Raw genomic sequence first — 13,157 nt, forward strand, 5'->3', positions numbered from 1 at the left:
TTTCTTACTGATAAAAACATTGGCGATACATTGTATTATGTGAGCTTCTGCCTTCTCTATTTAGGATTAAAAGGTTTGACGTTATTTTATTTAGATAGATACCTATGTTATTATACTTAATGTAAACGTGCTAAAGTAAACATAGCACTTGCTTGACAGTAAGTTGTCACAGTGTATATTATTTAAGGTTCGGATATTTCTAGAAATTTCTACTTGAAGTTACCAATGTGTCTATCTACAGACACGTTAAACATAATCTACGTAATGTACGATAAATATTTATATAACTAAATCTTTTTGGAGGTTACAGGTTTAACGTTAATAAATAAATCACAAATCAGCTTGGCACACACGAAGCCTAACAAAACACTGTTTGAAGCCCTTGTGACCCCGACTAAACAGTGTCGTACCAAATTCTTGATATATGTAAATGACAATAATATTCCTATGTAAATTACAAGTTAGAATACAAACAGTGTAGAACCTGCTCAATAATTGATTGGATACGTAACTCGATGCCCGAGGGAGGCAAGTTGGGTCAAGGACATGAGGCCGAAATATTATCATTTGGCTTAGCGTCTGAATAAATAGTTTTGTGGAAATTAGTTGTGAAATTGTGTGATGAGTTTTAAGATTGTGTTTATTTATGGCTAGTTTCAATAACATATCAGTCGATAAACTTTCTAGAGTTAGAGATAATTCTGGGATATTTCATATGAGCCCCATGTCCAAACTCGATCCATAGAAGGTAAATTATGAAGACTGACCTGTTATTGAGTGAGTAACACCTTATAGTTTATCAATTTAAAACAAAAACCAATTTTAAACTCTTAATGTTTTTGTCGGATAGCAAATAGGACCCTTCTCAGTAATAGTAATTCATTTTGCTGACTATCACATTCTTAAGAATTCTTGAGAAGACGAGTGTTTTTGTATATTTGTTAAGAAATTTAGAAAACTACAAAATAAACTTCTATACAATCATAAATATTAAAGTAGATCACGTAAAAAATATTTTGACAGATGTTATATTATATATTTTTTCTTGCATCTTTCATTCAGAGTAATGAGTAAAACCTTTTAGGCTTACAAAAAATGCATATTCATAAAAATTCGAATGAAGTAATAAGTCTCTACACACATTCCACGATACGACTGTACCATGCATCAGTTAAGTCATTAAGGCACTACCCGCCTTTTAGCTAGAAAAGCTTTCAGATCTTTCTTGTAAGCAAAAAACGAGATACATTCTTGAAAAAGCGAGAACGTTCTAGAAAAAAGTAACAATGTACAGATGGTGGCATATCAGACTGTACAGTTCTAGTATAAAAAGAACTCTAACTATGCGACGAGTAGACACGATGAGAGGTCTTGATATACTGGGCGTTTCTAGTTCCACGTTGGATAATGTAATTCCAGTGCGAAGTTGGAGGAGAAAACGTGCGAATGTGTTTGTTAAATCCTGTCTGGTTTTCAAGGATGCGTGTTAAGGGGGAGTGGGAGGTCCCAGTTTAGTACGTACGACGGAAATGTAATGATAGTCAAGCGATGTTTGCATATTTGCACTTGTATACACCTTCTAATGGAATAGCAAGTAAAGCTGGGTATGAATATGGAGTTGGCAGTTTGTATTTTCATTTTGCATTTGGGTTATATGACGGTTTTTAAATAAATGTTTATAGTCAATATGAAATTTTTAACATGATTTTTTTATAACTTTTCTGAGACATACAAATTAATAATTATGCTATAAACTTACTCACGTTACTGTTCAAGGAGTAACTACTAGCTTCAAGCCATGCTAGAGGCTCATATTTATAAGCAACATTTCTACTGTCAGTAGCAACTAACAGTTACGTGAATAAGTCGATAACGTAATAATTAATCTTAAACGTGATTTGAATGTACGTAAAATGTGTAAAATAGATCCTTTTCTTGGTTTGTCTAAATTAAGAATCTTTCCTCATCATAATCAAAACTTCCACTGGACGAGCTACACAACTTCTACCCTCGAGGACATGGATTTTTCCTTTTTAAGATTATTTACTAATTGATTTATGGAGACTCATTCTTTGGCACGAATAGGACGGGTCGACTGGAACAACGGCCTCACAGAAAACCGACGTGATACAACGCTTGCGTTGTGTTTCGTTGAGAATGATTAAATTCCAGATTCTACAACCCTTAAATTCTTATCGTCTAAAAGACCTGCAACATACTTGTAATATGCCTCTGGTGTTTCGGGTGTCCATGGGTGGCGGCGATTGTTTTATTATACGCAGTTCTATAACAATGGTTTTTCCGATTCCCTTGTCTAATTATTCACCTATCTATAGGCACATTTTCTTTGTACTCGACTACAAGTAACAATCTAATAATCACGTCAGAGTTACAAGCTCAGATCGTTATATTGTCTTAATTATCAAATCGCGTGTACAAAGCAAACGTTTTTAATTTCTTTCGCACCTCCGTTCAATAGCACGGCTATAAATAAAGCAATTTGTATTAACAAAAAGTAAATACATGGTTGTTGTAATTTTGTTTTATAGTTTTTCGTAGCAAATATAAGTAAAAGTTCTTGATTGCCTTGTAAACAATGGGATTGACTAAACTGTGGACTAAATATAGAGTATTCTATACGATTTTATCATGTACTAGATTAGATATCTTTGATAAATATAGTTAAATCACGAAAACCGACGTGAAATTACGCTTGCGTTATGGGAGTGAGGATCCTGGAGGCCCAATTCCCGATTCCCCAACAACCTTTATATTACTAACCCACCAAAAGGCCGGCATCGCACTTGTAACGTCTCTGGTGTTTCGGTTGTTCATGTTTTTGCTTACTATCAGCTTTAATAAACTTGAATTCTTCAAAATGGGATGCCGTGGTGATACTAATTGCCAAATAAAAAAAATGCAACATCTTTTTATTTCTAAACAGTAGGTATATGCGGGCACAATGTTTCTACAAAATAAATGCGAACTAATAAATTATAATGATAATGGCAACGCACATTTATTTTGTAAACAAAATGTGCGTAATAATTATTGAATGAAAAGTTATCAAAGTGGTTTGTTGTAAAATTTAATCGGAATGCTAATATCCCGTTGGTCATTTTTAATTAAAGGGGTTACGGTCGTTTTTTGCTTGGCAGATGTTTGCTCTTTGTTTCAATAATAATCGTAATTCCAGTTTTAGGGTGGGCTTGGGGTCAATTTCGCTGTTGTTTATTGTAGATTATCTTGCAATATCCGACGATACGGTAATTGGGTTTTGATTTTTTGCTGTAACCGTTGATTGACGAGTATTTTGTTTTACTTTTTGTAAATAAAACGTGTTTCTGATATTTTCGTATTACTTTTTTGGGATTACCGTTTTTAATTATGTAATAATCCGTTGTAGTAAGCAGTATGGTGTGATTTGAGAAAATTCTAGAAATTAAACCTTTTTTACTTCCAAACTACGGGGATAAAGACTATCTCGTTAGTCAAGTGAGTTCAATTCGGCTCAAGTGGGGCTTTTTTCGGTTTTTGGAAACTTTCTCAATAATGGCACGGAATCTGGAATTACGTCCAATATATGGCAGCAGGCTCACCCCCTGGTGAATATAGGATAGTCAAAAAGTGGCATTGCATGCCGAAATATAAATCTCTGCCTACCCTTTCGGAGATGAAAGGCGTGACAATAAAAATCCACGGGGATAAAATTTACTAAGTTGAAAAACATTTTTCTCAACTCAAGTGCGATAAAAATCCAATCATGATTAATGATAATGATTTTTCATTATTGCGAGCTTAATATATAAGTTTATAAATAAGTTTTCCTTTATGTATACAGGAAAAAACATCGCTCTCTTACAAGCTCGGTAATTATTAGCTTGTAATGAGTTTTCCACGTGTAAAAATTAAAGAACCTTTTATACGTTGTATTATGTATTGATTTTTTTGTACTATCAATTATGGCTACATACTTTCATTTACTTTATATACTTATTGTATTAATACCAGAACTACTATACTAAAATTAAACAAAACCTCAGTGATAATCACTAGAGATCACTTAAAGTATAAAAACGAGAAATAACATTTTTGCGCTCATTAGGTGGCGCCACTGTCGAATAAAATCCTATCAATAGATCATCGAACTTTGCCATATACCTACTGACCCCCACCCACTACCCTGGAACCGTACCGGTTTAGCAAACCCAACTAAATATAGACAAAATGTCAAGTACTTCAATGAAATCCAAAATGTCTTTGAAAGAAAGCAATTTGCTGATCACAATACAAAAACAAGCAATAACATTTTACTATAAACCCAGAGCAAAGAATAAAACTGAACCTGTTTCCTCGATTACAAGAAAGGTTACAAACTCAATAACACTAAAATAACCGAGGATAACAAGTACAAAATCTACATGTTTTTATTTAGTACCCGGATTAGGCTGCGGGCAATTTACTCTGCTCTATTACTCGTACCGAAACCATTTACGGATAAAAGCAACATAATTTTTAAATCCACCCAAATCCTATTTGCATGATTACGAACGATACACTATCCGAGCTTGGCCTTAAGAAATGCCTTCTAAACACTACCTACTCGTATATACGAAAGCGGATTGTTTCAATATCGACTCGTATGAATTATTTATATGTATCGTTGCGACTGTACCTTACTATGCTCGATCCGAGTGCTCCTGGGCGTGACTTGACTCTTCTACAGAAGGGTTTCTTGTGAAATCTATTGAGTGGGCTCCAAACTCAGACCTCTGACGGACAATACCAATATACCCGCTGTTTTATCAGCTAAACCTTTTCGTATAATATATACTCTTAAAGATCTCATTTCGATACAATTTGTATGAGTTTTGAGTTGTATCAGCTTTTCAGTCGTAGCTCTATCGAGATACAGCGTACGGGATACGGGATAAAATGTTTGTTTCCCAACTTCTATTTGGGATCATGAGAAATGAGAGCGTTTTTGCATTTTAGGTGAAGATGCTTCAAGTGCCTTACTTCAAAGAAATTTTCGATAAATCAAGGAAAGCGTGCCCTTAAGGAAAATAGGCTGAGCGATACATACATACTCGTATATTATTTAAAACACGCGTATGTAGAATCCGCCAGAACACAACCCAGTTATTTTATAAGCAAGCGGAATGCTTTGCAAAATGAAGCCGGATCAAACTATAAAATTATATGGAAAGTGTTATGCCTTAAATGCTCATAAAGGAATCCGTTCGAACATTTCAAACAACAATTTTTAGTTTATTAGAATAGAAATTACCAACATTTGTGTTGGATCAATGTTATGGAGTTGCGTAACGTGTATGTCATTGATATTATCGTGAAACATTAATGGAATCAACGATTACTTACATCGGAGCTTCGTAAAACGATTTCTGAGCATTTTATCGTTGTATAACAATGAGGAATAACAGAATCATGAGGTCGTTGTCCTGTTGAAATAAAAAAGCCTGTAATAATGTTTTCTGACACGTTAATCCCAGTCCAATGTTTCAACTCCCGAATCGAGCACCTCAAATCTCTGATTAAACAAAAATAAAATCAAATTATAACATCGTCAATACGTGTTGTGGTACGAAAATTTAAAACCTCCTGTGTTTTATGTTAATTAACGTTTGTTTTTATTTGAAAACGTTCCGCCATTTTGCGGGTGCTGGGTAAAATGTAAACTTTTTAAATCGTGAGCGAGGCGAAGGGGTTTCGCTTGCGCTATCTTCTTTATAATCTATGAAATTGGTCGACCTCCGTAGGAGTGAGCTCGCACTTACGTAAGGGTTCGTAATGTTTGCCGAGTACAAGAGCAATTTTAATGAATTTTGTGTGCTTGTAATTAGGCGATGTCTGGACCAAAAGGCTTAGTCGAGTGTTTTTGTGTGAAATTAAGTTCACTCTATTCATAGCCATATTGTGGACAAGAGGGTTAATGACCTATTAAAGCTCTTCGGAAATCTAATTTGAAGGACAGTGGCATTTTGTTCTGACAATCGTCTTCATTTCTTTTTTCTGTAGGTTAATACGCTGCTTGACTAACGTTTTGCTACATTAGTTTAATGGTCATAAGCAAGTGCGAGACCTCATTCAATATACCTATATTATTATGATACACTAGTATAATTGAGTAGATAACTAGTTTTTATTTTAATACCTGTCTTGTAGTTAATTTTAAAATATTAGACACTTTTTTTTATTTTCTTACGGAAACAAATTCTTTTGAAGTTATATTGATTTGAAATATCGTGTGATGGCATTTATTGTACGTAGAAATGAAGTATTTGCTGCAACTCCTAAACTTTGACTCGTTTTATCTAAGTATTGTTCTTAAATATGACAAAATAAAAAAATACGTGTCAAATATTTTTTCATAACGTAACTGACAGACTAAATAGATTTTTAAATTTCATACCCCGTCATCATTCCTATTCCGTTAATACATAAATTCGTAAATTCTTCTGATATCTTTCAATTAATGTACAAAATAAAAATAGAACTTTGAGGATGGGCCAAATTAACAATAAATTAAAATCCAAAGTACTTTTACACCAGGTGGCCAAACAGCCTAAGAACAAAACAGCTATAAGTGAAAAAACAAAAAACTCAAAGGTATCATAATGTTGTTTTGAAAAAAATCTGGGGAATGTTCTAACATGTTTTTGTTTGAGGATCCTAGGGGCTTACTAGTAAACGACTGTATATTCGTCATACCCTTTTTGCGTCTATTTTTGCCTTTTTTCGTGTTATTCTTTTGTTTTTTGCGGTTTGCTAAAAAATTACCATTTTTTTTTTGTATTTGTATTGGTAGTACTAAAGTTTGCGGTGTACCTTAAGTACCTCGTCATCGCATCTTAAATACATCAAAACAATCAAATGTAATAGTTTTGAAAAGTAAATATTCTTTTAAAATTTGTGGGATGTGTGGGAGAGCCATGATTAGGTAGGAATGGGCCGGATCGACCGGATTGATACCTCGGCGTCACGAACAACTGACGTAAAACAATGTTCCCGTAGTCTGAGTTAGGTCTTTGGAGGTCCAAATAGGCCCGATTCCCTAACAATCCTTAAATTCCTAACCCCCATAAGGCCGGGAATGCACTTGTAACGCCTCTGGTGTTTCGGGTGTCAATAGGCGGCGGCAATTGCTTACCACCAGGTGATCCGTCTGCACGATTACCAGCTTATACGATGAAAAAGAACCTTTAATTAATATTAAGTCTTTAACCTAAAATATTATTATATATAACGTTCTAATTGTTGTTATTATTATATTTTTTTTTAGTTGAAAGCAATGAATATAAAATTTTAATGAAAAACTTTGCTCGTTTTTTTTAGTTGAATCCCAATACTTATGAAATAGAATTAATATTATTTTGCCAAATCAACATTCATGAAACGAAACCTTTTATCTAAATAAATGGAAAACTGAGATAATTGGAAAAGTTTTGGATAACTCCCAGTGCAACGCAAATTGTCAGAAATTTTAGTTTGTAATGGTAACATAGATGGCGGTAGTGGATTTAGTAAACTAAAATAATGATGATGTGAATGTTGAAATAGGAATTCGGAATTTTTTATGTATTAATTCTCTGACTTTATGTAATGAACATTTTATGGTGTTTTTTTTATTATTACTTTGCTTAGCACTAGTAATAAATTACTTATTCGCATTAGTTAATAATATATTTATCTACCATAAAAACTAAATATTACATAGTCTTACATTGTTCTCACATAGTTGAAGCAATTGAAACAATGTAACCAAGAATTGTATTGTGAATCTGATTGAAAAAGAGTAACCTAAGGATTTCTTGCTTGTTTCTCTTCATAGCAATATATACTTTGGAACGAGCAAATAGCTGACGACTGACCGACAGACATGCGTTTTTAATATTTGCCTTGACGTTCAAAAGTGCCTTCCTGGTCTATTTGAAATAAATGATTTTGATATCAAACAACTTAACCATATAATACATAAAAAAATTACTACTCACAGCACGATGTGTAACAAAAGAAGTTCTCCCTTGAAGTCTAGCACTGACTTTAGCAGGAGTATCCTCATCTTCTCTTCTAGGATCAAACCACCCAACAGCAGCACCAACAACAAGAACTGCCCCCAGAATCATCAGAGCCAGGAACCCACCAATAGCAGCTTTCGTCGTCTGCGAAATTACCATCGCCATCTTGGAAATGTCACTTGTACTATCACCTCATACTCTGTTACGATGACGTCATTCAGTCCGCTTTGAATGTGTTTCTGTAGACTGATGGTACATTGTTTCACTGCATTTTGTTGACGTAGATTGATATCTGTAACAAGGGAAAGTTGAATTTTAGATAATCTTATCACTTTATTGAAAGGTTGATTTATAGTAATCTCTATATTTACGAGTATAAACATCAATTGTTGTTCGGTAGACTCGCTAAAACTCAAGAACGGCTGGACAGATTCGGTAAATGTTGGTCTTGAATTATTTGTGGAAGTTCAGAGTAGGTTTAAAAGGTAAGAAAAATATGTTTGAGCTCGAAGTTTGCCGGACTTCATTCATATAATATAATATATTTTTTTTACATGACCTACAAGAAAAAGAAATATTCTAGAGTACACTTGAAACATCGTACAAAGAGATTTATCATCAAACGTATAGCAAGTAACGTTTTATTCAACAAGAAATTTTATCGATGCTGTAAAACAACATTGATTGTCAATCCTCTCCGCGTATACGGCACTAAAAATACTGTTATATGACCAATCAATACAGTTACTGCAGAATTCTGACGGAAAAAATGTCGGCGGGACGACCAAATAAATTCCAAGGAGACGAACGTAAATACATATAACTGATATATTATATACAAAGAGAATCTAATAAATCGTTACACTACACGACCGATATTAATCGCAAGCTATACAATGCTACTATAAATTGCTTTATGCAAATTGTGTCTGAACATAATATTCAATGTACCTGTTGTCAATACAAAGGTACGGGATCGGAAGGGAGGGACAGTCTGACGTTGTATTGTATGCAAGGAACTCGATAACCTAGATAGAGAAGTAAATAGTAGCTCCGCAACAAAGAAAATGTACCAGTAATTGTGTGTTTATGTAATACAAATGATATGGGTCGTTGTTGGGTTCGGCTAGCACCTAATCGTGTGTAAAGGTGGCGCAATTTTGTATAAAAAAAAATATTCTCGTGTCGAAGTTAGAAAAGTTTGTGAATAGAACGCGTGACTTATTACTGGTTATCTGTAGGTATTTTAGTCGGGTTTTGTTATGTTTTTTTTACTTGATGTGTTATAAAATGATTCTTAATGTTGTTTTGTACAAAAAAATATTTTCGTCTAAGGGAATCGTTGAATAAAATGTTGAATTACTTTCACACTTCAACGGACAGATTTATTAGCTAGTGTGGTTTTTTAATATATTTAACATACTGTCCTCAAATGACTGTCCTCTTAAACAACAAAATGACTAAATTAAACCAACGTTTGCAATTTTTTGTAACCCTACATATGAATCAATTTCAATATCCTTTATATTCTATTATAAACATGTGTTCGATATACAGGTATTAAAATAAACATTTCTAGTTTTTCAAAAACAAAACGTACACCTTATTATAATAACGTACAGAATGAAGGAAAGCGTAAAGCGCGCTTGTCAACTTAAGTAGTAAAAGTCAACTGCGGCGTTATTGTGTTGTTCGCGTGCGACGGCCTAGAAACCTGTCGCCTGTGATCTTTTCCAACACGTTGGTACTGCAATACTAGGGAACTATTGTGGGAAATGTTGCGTTACTTTCTATCTTTTGGTTTTACATTAAATGGACTTGAAACGTGGGATGCGCTATAATTGATGTTTGTCTGTAGAATAGAATTTAGATTCGAAATTAGAAAGTAGTTACTCGAGGGGACACAATAAAATTTAATTTAATTTCATGCTTTTTTAATCCATAATAGTAGATACGCACATTTGTAACGTAATGGTCAACTAACTGCCGTGCAATATTTGTGTGATCCACAATTTCTTGTTTCGGGCCTGGGTGTCATGAGCATGTAAACTTGTATTGTATTGTATTTACAAACGTAAACGCGCTCACACAGGAGAAAAACCTAGTGTGGGACATAAATGTTTTTTTTTTTTAAATAAAAACAGAAATCTCTCTCTTTACCTATTATAGTCACATATAACTGGGGTTCAGCCTGTGCTGCCGCTTTCAGACTTCATTCTATTACAAAAAAAAATATGGCCAGTCAAAAACTCACAAAAACTCGTGCCATTGACTTTGACATAAAAATTAATATTTTCACTTTTTTCCATGATGAAAACAATAATGTTATAGTCTTGCAATAGCGTGACGAACGCGGATCCAAGGCGAAACTCGACAGATTACCTAGAAGAGTGATACGCAATTTTTTCCAATTGTTCGCAAGTCACACTTCCGAGGGTTAACGCCCTTAGAACGAACATGACTTTCTTTTAACAAAATATTGTTAAAAGAACCTTGAAATGTTACTCAGAGAACAAAACCTACAATTAAAATGCCACGTACAGGAAACTTATTAAAATTATCCCATTCATTTACTTTAACAAAAAACCGTATAATAAAAACCCACACTGCGTAGGTACTTACCTACTTGTTGTTATTAATATTTTAGTGAAATTAATTTCTGAGCAATAACGTTGTATAACGCTAAGTTTTGAAGGTATTTAATAATATTAGGAATTTCCATGAATCATTTCAGTTTGCCCTCTAGTGAATAGTTGTAGAATTGGAAGCATAAAGTTAGAATTTCGGCTGAAAATGTTAAATGTAAACCTAACAATGTATGTATTGCTCTCACTTTATAACTAACTCGACATCCAAAATGAATTAGTTTTAACTACTACATACATACCTAAACTAAAATTAAAACAGTATTACTATAAAAACACGTCAATAAAGTTATGTCGAGGAAAAACTTGACTGTAAATTAGCTACGGTGATGTAGCTCCCGTAGCCGTGACATTATCGTGTTTGCTACGTCGTAGTCGTCGTAGTACGGTTCGTAGCCACCACGTAGCAACTCTGTTGACAGTCAATTTAATATCCTAACGTAATTGATTGTCGCTGCGAATTTCATTTAGGTTCATAATGAGGTATGCCTAGAGTTCCTTAATATAGCGAATTATGAAATCAGATTAGTTATAAAATCATGGCAATTCTTCGCCGGTTGGTTGGTTCAGTTCCGTAGTTAACCCAGTTTTCGCTTGGTATACTGTTATTGCTTTGCAATAAGGGTGAAATTGTTCCATAACATGAATATATGGGATGTTCTCTGTTCTATCTCATAAAAAAATCTATAAATTTATAACTAAAAATCTTTTGATATGGACACTAAACCAAAACACTGAAAATCTCTAACTTAATTCTTTATATCCTCGTATAAAATCTAGAAAAAGCACGTATATGGCACATACTAATTTATAAACGTAAACTGGTCGTTCGTTCCCCGTATCCTCCTTTAAATTTCATGTAAATATAAGAGCAACATGCTTCAATTTCAGAACGGCCAACATAACAGCGTCGCAAAGCCCATGTGTAATTTGGAACGTTGTTACCGTTTACTGTCCGTGACAAAAATGAGTCGAGAGAGACTTAGCGTAGGTGCTATGTATTGTATCTATGTATATGTGTGTGTTATGTACTATGTCGCTCAACCAGTAAATCGTTATGAAACCGTGTGTGACCTTTGAATGTATTGTGGAAAATATTATGATTAAAATAAATAAAACAGACTTATTCTGAATCAACTAAAAATTACGGTTTACACACGTACATGAATTGGAAAAAAGCTCTACCAGTTTCGGGTTACAGAGGGACTGTTTATTAGCGTGTGGAGACGCAACGACGTTGCAGCCTACTTTTCTCCATCTAATGCACGTGAGTAATCCGTGAATATTTAGGATTGTGTATAGAATTGTGGCTAGGTAATTACAAAGTCAAATTATCCGTACAATAATTGTTATGGTCTTACATTGTATACCTCTGCTTATCCCCTCGAAGATTGAACAGCATGACCTTATGTATACAGAAATTGTACCTTATTAACTAGTATAGTACATACACATTCATATTTTTAAGAAACCTAATCACGAAACAGCAACTAAACGACTGTCGTTGTCATTTAACAAGTAGTTGCTTTCACGAACCAATTCAATTACACAATCCAAGCACCCGCAACACCTATCAATAACATTGTGCAAAAATGATAATCGTCATGTGTTCAGCATAATGTTCTAACAAAATTGAAATGCAAAGTGCGATGTTGCTCGCTTCGTAATTACAACCGTGCCGTGTGAACGGACGCTTTGACAAACTGTTACGCAATTAGTAGCAGTTGCGCATTACGTAATAAGCCTGCGGGCGGCCGTTTCCGTGGGGGAATTCTGATTGTGAGTGTACTGTTTTAAAAGTAAAGATGCATTTATTTGATAGTGCCATTATTTATCACTGCAGTTACGAGGAATAACCTGGGTAATATATTTTTACTGTAAACAGGAAAAATAGCTATGCAGTCGTAAAGTCTTTGGCTATGAATACGTTTTGTATCCCATGTATCTGGTGGTGAGCCCATTGCCATTCTAATAGCAGTGCGACCGCTGAGCATTCCAGCTTTTACATTATTACTGAAATTCGTGAAAAACTAAAAAAAAATTAACCCAGCCTTCGTTAGTTTATTGTAAACAATACATGTAGAACCTTATAGAAATCTTAAAATATAAACTTATAAATAGATGAGTTGAATCATAAAAACCTAGTTTTATTTTTGTGTTTATCCGTTTTCTAATAAAACACACACAGCTTCGCATTTTAAATTTGTATCTTAAGACTTGCGAGATATGAGGTCAGTCTAATTGTTTATAAAATCTGACCTGGAGATTCCAGTCGTTATGTTTTAGTAGTGTGATATCCTTTACTCCTATACTCTCGATAAAACATGAGGCAAATTTAACAACAAACGAATTTTACAATCATTTCCCTCAGTCCCTCATTATATAAGACTAAAAACATGTTTCTTAAAACAAAAAACGTACCAATACACATCTTTATACCTTTTAATATAAATTCGTCTTCCCTTTGAAGTCC

At 34.0% G+C, this 13,157-nt stretch overlaps 1 protein-coding gene across 1 annotated transcript in view; it reads right to left on the bottom strand.

The window, feature by feature from the left end:
- The window catches only part of LOC118272771 (collagen alpha-1(XVIII) chain), an 85,045-nt gene that overhangs the window by 46,558 nt on the left and 25,330 nt on the right, over window positions 1–13,157 (bottom strand). The window contains exon 2 of the mRNA XM_035589439.2: window positions 8,016–8,331. Within this exon, the coding sequence (XP_035445332.1) occupies window positions 8,016–8,204 (189 nt within the window). The 5' untranslated portion in view covers window positions 8,205–8,331. The remainder of the gene's footprint in view (window positions 1–8,015; window positions 8,332–13,157) is intronic.

The sequence above is a fragment of the Spodoptera frugiperda genome, chromosome 4, assembly GCF_023101765.2.
Source record: "Spodoptera frugiperda isolate SF20-4 chromosome 4, AGI-APGP_CSIRO_Sfru_2.0, whole genome shotgun sequence".
Lineage (NCBI taxonomy): Eukaryota > Metazoa > Arthropoda > Insecta > Lepidoptera > Noctuidae > Spodoptera > Spodoptera frugiperda.